Below are 10,248 nucleotides of genomic sequence, written 5' to 3'. Positions count from 1 at the left end.
ATCTCTCTCTCTCTCTCCCCCCCCCCTCTCTCTCTCTCTCTCTCTAGTTGTGTTATAGCTCCTTCATTTATAATGTTATTTTTTTAAATACATTTTTAAACAATATGAACAATTTTGAATATTTTTGAAACATAGTAACACAACTATTGGCTGGTTGTGAACTTGTGAGCTGGTAGATTGGCTATTTCACGACTTCTTAAAGTTGTAGTGAAATGAAAAATAAGTTTTTCACTTTTAGACCATATCCGTGGTCATCATATGGGCATACCTAACAAATACCTAGCAAATTCTCATTTTTGTTTTTATATCAAAAGTCCATACAAAATATTGTTTTAATTACTTACTGAAAGGCCTTTCTCTTTTTACACACCATTATAATGTTCTTATTTTTCATCATACGACGCAAGTACTGATTATTTAAAATGAGTGTACAAATGGAACCAAATGAACCCCTCCCCCTCCTCCAGAGTAACTCACAGAGCCTAATTAGATCAATCAGACTCAGGTGTGTGGCCCTCAATCATCTCACCTGACACCTGGCAGCTTGCGACACCCCTGCACATCATATTCAGAACACTCACTCACTCAGCACTCCTCCAGCTAAAAGCTTCACACATTCACCCAGAATCCAATCCATGAGGTTTTATTAAGCATTTTTGTTTAAATCGTTGCTGCCCTTTTTGTGTTGGCCTGGAATCGTCGTTGAGGAGAGTCACTCGCCGGTGAATTAACTTCAGATCCAGGAGCAAATTTGTTTGCTCTATAGTGTCCTGTTTATGTTTAGCTGTTTGTTTTTAAATCTGTTTAGGGTGTGTTTTTAAAAATAATTATAATAATATCGGGTGACTCAACTTTTAGGACTTAAGGCGTGGCTATTGTAGTGTTTGAGTGCGTTTTTAGCTTTAGCACAAGGCGTTGTGTGGTCATCGGTTGAGGCCATGAAGGAAGAAATTGCGGCCGCTGTGTTCTTTGTGACTCGGCTGGCCAAGCGGTATGGCAGTCTGGACAACGAGGGCCGGGACCGCCTGGCTGCCACGCTCACCTCGGTTCTGTTCGAGAAATACAAGAACCACTGGGACGCAGAGGCCCCCAGCAGAGGACAGGCCTACAGGTGAGTGGAGAGGGGGGAGGGGGTTTAGGGGCCTTATTGGGTCACAGCACTTGTCTTGATGCAGACTGTGCAACGGTTAAAATGTAATTGAGATGGCATGTTGTGCACGGACTGCTGCCAGGTTAATTTGTTCACCACCTGGCATCATAGTTTGTATAGTTTCAAGTCAATGTATCTATTTGTTCCTATTGTACTGTGATTGATTGAGCAATCAGTCAACAACACTTAGTCTACTCTAAAAGGATGGTCACGAAAGTCCTTGCTGTCTTGTTTCCATTTGGATACTATTACCTTGAATAGTGTAAATCACTCTGGATTAAGAGCGTGCTGTTAAATCACTTAAATGCCTAAATTGTGAATTTGCATCTGATATAGTTTTTGTTAGTGTTTTTTTTTAGGTGTCTGCGTCTGAACAGACTGCACCACAGAGACCTAGCTGCAATTTGCAACTCTAGATATTTGTAATAATGGGATGAATCTAGAGTTGCAATAACCTCCATTGACTCCCCACTCATCCAATTTGCGTTTGCGATCTGCTTGTATTAAACAACGTTAAACTCTCCATCGCAGCTCTAGGCCAAGCTTGAATTATCCTCTTTCAATCTGCCAAGCTTTTGTTTCATAAAAATCCACCTTAGACATGTTATGAGATACTTTCTGTCAAGAAATTCTGTGCATGTGATTCTTTCTGTGCAAGTGCTGGAGTTTGGAAGCACTCGTCAAAGTCACTGAACGGCCCTGTGTACCATCTGTTTCGCATTTTCACACATCGCAAAATCAAATTGGATTAACTGAGTCAATGGAGGGTATTGCAACATTATAAAAAAAATCTAGAGTTGCAATTTGCGGCTTCACAGAGACCCAGTGTTTTGTTTTCTTGGGCCCAATTCACTATACTGAATTTTCCAAACTTCACACGTTGGTACTCTTGATTCAGTATTTTTTTTGTCATGAATTTTGCGGAGGGCTGCTCTTCCTCAAGTCTGCTCGGATGCAGAATTACATGATGGGACCAAAGCTTGTCATTAGAATGCCTTATTCCAGACAACTAACATGGGACGTTTGGTCAATTCCTTTACCCAAAGGGAGTGCAAACTGCTTTAGTGAATCAAGCCCACCGTGTTGTAGGTGTCCATCGTGTGAACATTTCTTTTATTTGGTGTGTTTCAGGTGTCTGCGTATGAACAGACTCCACCACAGAGACCCAGTGTTGGAGCTGGCCTGCATCAGAAGTATGGTGCGCTACGAAGACCTGGGCCTGCCCGGAGAGCTCACCCTATGGGTGGACCCGGGAGAGGTGTCATGCAGGTACACACAAGGGGCCAGTGAGGCTATTCAACGTTGAAGCTCTGGGCCCTAGTGGTAGGAGGAGGGACTACAGGCGGACCCGTGGATTCATGACCGGGAAACCCCGTGCAGCTGGGCTTTAACATTGAGCGCTCGGTTGCACTTCCGCATTTGACCACCAAAATTCGGTGGTCAAATGCGGAAGTAGACGTTCTGAGACGGTACTTCCGGCAGTCTTCCGGGTGCTTCAAAACGCCACTGAGCAACTTCCACTGACATGAATAGCTGGGGGGGGGGGGGGCGGAGCTTCGTGCCAGTTCAGTCTCTATCCTTTATAAAAGGCCTATCTGATTGTATTAAGCCATGTTAAACTCTCCAACATTGCAGCTGTACAAAAAGCTGACTTTTCCTCTTTCTATCTGCAAAGTGTTTGTTTCATAAAAATCTACTGCAGACATGTTTCCTGTCAAGAAATTCCTACCAGGTTGGTTTTCTTTTCCAAGTGTTGGAGTTTGGAAATGCTTGTTGAAGATCACTCATCGGCCCACGTGCATCGCCTGAATTTGCACATAATGCAGGAGGCAGCAGGAATTCAGTGGCGTGCACAGACATTTAGAGGGGCAGGTGCTCAAGTTAAAAAGGGCACCTTGTGCAGCGCGTGGAACCGGCCGGTTGCCTTAATCCATTTTGGGCGGGAACCCCTTTTGGTGTTAGCATTATGTTATGCTTTAGCTATTGAAAAATAGCAGATCTACAAGCTCATAGCGTGCCACTCGGAACTTGTAGGTCTGCTATTTTTGAAAAATCAAAAAAAAAGAAGAGAAAGTTTTTCTCTTTTTTTTCAAAAGGGCACATTGCCAAAAGGACTAGGGGGTGCTCTAGCACCCCCTAGTGTCTATCTGTGCACGCCACTGAGCAGGATGTTGCTTTACTGAATACGAGGGCTTCCAAACTCTTAACACTCTGAAAAATAATCATCTGCAAGGAATTTCTTGACATAAAGTAGCTCATATCATGTCTACAGTCGGTTCTGCAATGTTGGTGTTTGACGTTGTTTAATACAATCAGATCAGGACTTTTCTGTTTGGATGAATCGATGGGAAATTGCACCTAGTTACCACCTTGCTGGCAACTTGGATGCGGTGTGCATAAGGTCAATGGGTGGGCCCGGGAGAGGTGTCCTACAGGTAGTAGGCTACGAAACTTCAAAGGTGCGACTGCGGTGTTGTGGATAACGGGTTGACTAGAGTCTAGTCCAGGGGTGGGCAACTTTGACGATGGCGAGGCCCACTATAGTTCCACACTCGCTCCAGAGGGCCACATTGCATTATTACTGTCGTAGCAAAAATAGCCGATCTACAAGCTCAAAATTAACTAAAGACAATAACATTGTATTACTAGTCATTAAGCTACTAATTTAGACAGAAGTAATTAAAGCAGGTCATGTTTCCATGTTTGGACTTGTAACGGCTGAAATAAATATCTCAATATTCTGATATTTACCTGAGGGCCACATTAAGTGAAGGTGGGGGCCGCCAGTCGCCCATGTATGGTCTGTCTCTAGTGCTCCCTACACCAAACCTGGGCATTATACGACCCGGGGGCCAAATGCGGCCCTTTGGCTGACTCTGACCGACCCGTGAAAGGTTACTTGGAAATTAGAAAACAAAACGTAGGCCTACTTTCTAATTTTACCCGTCCTCATGCGTGGACTAAAACTGCATTGCTTTTATTTTGAAGCATGCTTATTCACGTACACGCAACTTTCCTGCCGTGAATTGCGTGTGCATTTGACAACCTGTTTTTACCATTGTTTTAGAAAATGTTATTGAATAAATGAGAATTTCCAAAGGAAACCTCCATTTTTCATTGTCTAATACTATATAATATTATAGAAATAAAGTGTATTACTCAGAATGTAGTTCAGCCTTTCAGGCCCGGCCCTCCAGAATCTTTTTTTTTTTTTTTTCTCCTGTTTTTCATTTTGCCCCTTAGGGAAAAATAATTGCCCTCCACTGTCTTTGTCTGTGTGAAGGTACGGCGAGCGCACCGTCCCGTTCTGCGTGTCCCTGGTGGAAAACGGCGGCAGCGGCAGCAACCGTCGCCGGGCGTACGCAGAGTTCTCCCGCCGCATCCAGAGCGCCGTGGACCGCGCCTTCGCCGACGTCCCGTCGGGATCGTCCTCGGACGAGGAGGACGGCGGGAGCAGCAGCAGGGACACCAGTCTGGTCAGCAGCGCGGGCAGCAGCAGCAGCGGGGGCAGTGGGGGCAGCGTGTCTCCTCCACGGTCCTCCATGCTGCTCGCACAGCCCCAGACCATCCCCACCGTCAGCAACCCCAACAGTGTCTACAAGGTACGCATGGGTTAACCCATTTTAGAACCGAGGACGATTATACAAATGTCGTCTAAATCCTGACCGTTTTCTGAAAAACCCCATGTTCTCAAACATTTTCATGTCAAGGACCCCCACAAATATATGCAATTGCCCGCCGAGCCCTATCCGAAAATATGTTGTTCCAGGGACCCCCCCCCCCCCCCCCCCCCCCCCCCCCCAGAAGCAAATATTTGAGTTAAAAACGTTCGCTCTGAAAGAACATATTCAAACATTTGGGCCACATTTTCACGATTTTTCAAACGTAGCAGATCTACAAGCTTGTAGATCTGCTATTTTTCAACAGCTAAAGTACAACATGATGCTTAAAAGTAAAACACAAAGGGGTTCCCGACCAAAGTGGGTTAAAGTTCTCAGTTGCCACGACTGATTTAATGTCATTTGGATTCCATAGAACGGTGGTTCCCAAAGTGGGCTCCGGGGACCCCTATAGGGGACCTTGAGGGAGTTCCAGGGGGTCCCCAGGCTAAATGATAGTCTGGAACCAAATGGACCCTTATGCGTCTGTAACAAATGTAGTGTACAAATGGACCCGTTGGGTCTCAGAGTTGAATGAAGTTTGATTTAACAATAAGTGTTGGAGATAGAAAGGTCATTAAATGGGGGGGGGGGGGGGGGGGGGCGTAGCCTAGTTCAGGTCAAACCGGGGTCCCTAGAGCCGTAAAGATCTTCTCTTATGGGGGTCCCTGGCATATATTTTCAAATGGGGGTCCGCAGGCTAATGAGTATCATTTTGGGGGTCCTTGACATGAAAAAGTTTGGGAACCACTACCATAAAACCCTGCATGTCTTCTATAACTGTCCTGCACCAACAATAGGCTATCTACAAGCTTGTAGATAGCCTATTGTTGGCTATCAGATATTTCAGTCTTCCAGAAAACCCTAATTATCTCAGATATTTCATAACCACAATAATTGTTAACGCCTCAATGTGCAAACTAGTTAGGTTAGGTATGGCTACCGAAACGTAATTGTACATATTGTGTTAAGTGTGTAGGACACACGGCACTTGTGTGTGTGTGTGTGTTTGTGTGTTGGCTCCTTTTCACGCTGTTTCACAAATTACATGTTAGGACTTCGGCCTAGCAACATTTTTCAGTCGTGAGATTTTCTTTTGCTCTAATCCATGGGCTGTGCGACTGTCTGTGGAACGGGGGGGGGGAGGGGTCTTCAGCATTTTCAACGTGCATGATTTGGTTCAAACACAAAGTGCCCTATCGTGCGCAACTCCTTAACCCGTATCCCTTATTTGCCTTTTTTTTATATATATTTTGAAATAGTTCAATCTACATTTGACACGTGAGGTTGTAGATTGGGTATTTGAACTATTTTAAAAGGGGTTTTCAAAATTGTTTAGGAATAAGAGGTGGCACAAGATATAGCCCAAATTGTGTTTGTACGGTATATAGACACAGACGGGGTGTGTGTGGATAAATCGGCAAACGCATCAGTTTCGGCCGATATTGGCCTTAAACGATTAATCGGTTATCGGTAAAATATAGGATTTAGCAGATATTTAATTTTATTATAATGTTGAAAAATAAATTAAAAGCCTTTTGTGATGATGAAGGCTGCAAATTATATCGGTGTTTTCTGGGGAAGATTCAATAGTTGGAACATTTAAAAAATAAATGCTACATTCAAGCTATTTGTTGGGATATGAGCCAACATTTCAATAATGGTGCATCCCTAGTTTTGGAATAAAGAGACATTGCTTTTTTTTCCAAATTCAGCCTTTATTCAGAATGGCCAAAATAATTATATTTTAATTAGTGATGCACTACATATTCGGCTAAAAATGCATTTTCGGCCTATTCGGTTTCGTCCCGAATAGGCAGAAAATAGATCACCGAATAGTGTATGCAATTAATGCATTCAAAAGAGCTGAATAAATGTTTTTATGGACCCATAATAGTGATCATTATTTAAGTTTTGCCATAAACATTTATTTTGCCATAAATTAGGTAGCTTTAAGGTACGGCCATGACAGCAATGGTAGGAAAAAATATATATATAATAATCATATTCGGTTTTCGGCCAACTGTTTCCTATATTCGCTATTCGGTTTCGGCCAAGAATTTCCCTCAGTGCATCCCGAGTTTTAATACAGAATGAGACCATATCGTTATCGGCCATAATACCAATTCATTATATCGGATATCGCTATCTGTACATCCCTAGTGTGTGTGTGTGTGTGTGTGTGTGTGTGAGAATGATGATCAATTGACCTATAGCTAAGCCCCTCCCCAAAGTGCTATGGTCCAACCACAGCTAAGCATAACATGGGTTAGACAAACCTCTCCACCAATAGTTTTCCTATATGATAAAACATTGTTTTAAAAAAAAATGTTGCGCACATATTTTCAGTGCATATGGCAGGCCTTGTTGACAGATTTGGAAGAGATTTTGAAGCTCTGGTTCCACAACTGAACCAGTATTTAATGTGCAAAATCCATATTTACATTGGAATGAATGAGCCCTGCTGCAAAGTGTCCAAGTGGGAGAGGGCGGGTCTTAGCTATAGGTGAATTCCATCTGCACTTTAGTTTAAAAAAACTGCCTTCTCTGTTTTTTTCCTCTCCCCACTCTCAGATCCCCGAGTTCTCGTCCGGAGCCCCTCAGTCCTGGGTGGCCTCCTCGTACCCCAAGAGGAAGGTGTTCCCCCCCGGGGGGGCGGCGGCCGGCGGGGGGGAGGGCTTCCCGTCTCACCCCCCTCCTCCTCCTCCTCCAGCCTTCTCCGGAGGCCACGGTGGCTCCCACCAGCACGGCGCCACCCACCAGCACGGCGCCACCTACAGGTAGTAGGGGTGGGGCCATATTTTTTAGCCTGGTTAATAAACCAGACCGAATCAGCCGTTGGCAAAACAAAATTGCCTACCAGCGGATTACGGTCTGGCGAGGCTCAGTAGCACGCCTCTTTCCTACAACCGAGAACAGGTCGGACCAATCGGGACACGGTATGCAATATGGGCGGGCTTTGGTACAGTGACGTTCAATGCTTGAGACTTTTGACTGACAGTAGCTCTGACCAATTGCGTCAAAGAGAAAATGTTTGAACCCACCCCCCGGGAAATGAAATCCAAGTGGAGCCAGCCCAGACTAATATACCGCGACAGTGTTGTGTGATATTAGTCTGGCTTATTAGCCAGGCTACATATTTTTCACTGACAAACTAAATGGAAACTGAAAAACTAAGACTGAATATATTGACGATTTAGTCGACGCATAAAAAAACTAGACTAAAATTTTAGGAAGGGACTAGTAGACAAGAGATCCAGTAGTAGTCATTTTACACTTGGTTGCATGCTGAAAATAGCAGATCTACAAGCTCTGTAGATCGGCTGTTTTCAGCAAGTGATAATCAGTCATTACGACGGCATATAGGCCCGCCAAAATACATTTTAGTCGACTAAATCAACTGTAGATTTAGTCGACTAAAACTAGACTAACACAAACATTCCAGGTGACACATGTAACTAAATGGAAACTATTCAAGAGACTGTGACTAAAACTAAAATAGAAATTTGCTGCCAAAAACAACACTGGCCATATAGTGATAAATATCTTATTGCGATATGATATCGTGATACAGTGCATGGACATTCTATGAATAGTGATAAATATCTTATTGCGACAAGATATCGTGATACAGTGCATGGACATTCTATGATTTTCACTTTTATACTGTATTTATTTATACTTCTGTTTAAATGACTGTTTCGTTAGCCAACAATATTTTGGTCTAAATGTTCTGTTACTCCTTTCTTTTAGTTTGTTACCTTGTAGGTGGTTGTACTGTTGAAGTAACTTGAACACTAACGTTAAAGACTGCATGGAGACAATATTGTGGTGATATCATGTATGGCAGGGGTGGGCAACTTTGACGATGGAGAGGGCCACTATTTCCACACTCACTCCACAGGGCCACGTTGCATATTACTGTCGCAGCAAAAGTAGCCGATCTACAAGCTCAAAGCGTGTCGCAGTACGACACATTTTGAGCTTGTAGATCAGCTATTTTTTGCTATATTTGAATTTAAATCCTGTAAGATTTTTGCCTTTTTAAAAAAAAATATATATATATATATACACTTTAATTTAATTTCAAAGGCCTTTAATTTAATTTTAGTGATGTTAACTTTATGAACCAAGTAAAATAACCGTTTAATACTATTAAGCTACTAGACTGAAGTAATTAAAGCATTTTTGGAATTGTAACGGCTGAAATCAATAATGCAGTATATCAGTATTCTGATATTAACCTGAGGGCCTCATTAAGGGATGGTGGGGACCAGCATGTGGCCCCCATGCCGCCAGTTGCCCATGTATGGTGATACTGCTTGAAAACCTATTGTGACATTATATTTTTCCATGTCTACCCACCCCTACCTACAGGCCTTATGTCCGCCCCAGCTTCATCTTCTCCGGGCCGCGCGTCGACAAGTACCACTGGGTCAGCAAGAGCCGCTCCTGAGGAGAAGAGGGGAAAAAAGGCACGTTTGGTTTTTTTCCCTGGTGTTTTTTGGAAAACGGAAATGTGTTTTTTTTTTTTTTTTTTTTTTTTTTTTATTTCTTCCAATGCCCATTTATCGTGACTGATTTATACTTGATAGAGCGTGCCGGTGCTCATCGTAAAAAATTTTGCAGATCTACAAGCTTGCAACGCGCCACGGAAGTGGTGCGTTGCGAGCTTCTGCTATGAGATCTGCTATTTTGCCACGCAACACCCAGGGGTAAGATTTTCAGTGCCAATGGTTTGCCGCTTTTGTCACGAAACTTTCATTGTTCAGGCGACACCTTTATAGAAGATTAGCAAAATACTGAAACGTCATGTAAGACGATTCCTTGACGACAAAAGAAGAAAAAAAAACTAAGTAACTTCGCTTTCAGGATATTTATATAATGCAGTATAATATAGTGGGTATTTATGTAGTGTGTTTTTTTTGTTTTTTTGGTATAAAAGTCCACCCTTGATTAAAAAAAGAAATGATTAAAATATGACAAACATTAGGGGTCCATAAACGTTTATCTATTTTAAGTTATGTTTGATTTACATGTTGAAATGATTTGTTTAAAGCACGATTAATTTTTTTAACGTGGATATTAGTAAGTTGGTATGCATTTTTAAACAAAGCCTCTTTTAAAACTTTAAACTAACATTGAATGACTGTGTGATTGATGTTAATAAAGTAACTCACTCATCTTGAAAACAACTCATGCATTTTTTTTCTTATGGTTTGAGTTTAACAGCTTTGTCTAATGGTTGGTTTGAAAATTGTATTCATGCCGTTTGTAGAATGGGTACAGTTAAAACAAAAGTACAGGTCAATACAAAAACTGCTATGAGGATAAAACCATGAAAAGCACCAAGACTTTGTTTACATCAGGGTCCTTCATTTTCAATTCATAGAACATTTAAATGGTTTTAGTTTAACAGCTTTGGTCACAAAGCCAGGC

At 42.5% G+C, this 10,248-nt stretch overlaps 1 protein-coding gene across 1 annotated transcript; it reads left to right on the top strand.

Annotated features, from left to right (window-relative positions):
- The first annotated feature begins 537 nt into the window (after positions 1-537).
- On the top strand, positions 538-10,004 carry btg4 (B-cell translocation gene 4). Its single transcript, XM_079507257.1, has 5 exons — positions 538-1,111; positions 2,282-2,419; positions 4,434-4,752; positions 7,384-7,589; positions 9,187-10,004. The coding sequence occupies exons 1-5, from the start codon at positions 939-941 to the stop codon at positions 9,263-9,265; spliced, it is 915 nt and encodes a 304-aa protein (XP_079363383.1). The 5' UTR covers positions 538-938; the 3' UTR covers positions 9,266-10,004.
- Positions 10,005-10,248: the final 244 nt, after the last annotated feature.

Source organism: Electrona antarctica (genome assembly GCF_951216825.1).
Source record: "Electrona antarctica genome assembly, chromosome: 8".
Lineage (NCBI taxonomy): Eukaryota > Metazoa > Chordata > Actinopteri > Myctophiformes > Myctophidae > Electrona > Electrona antarctica.
The sequence above is the reverse complement of the archived record's forward strand: the minus strand, read 5'-3'. Positions and strand labels throughout refer to the sequence as shown.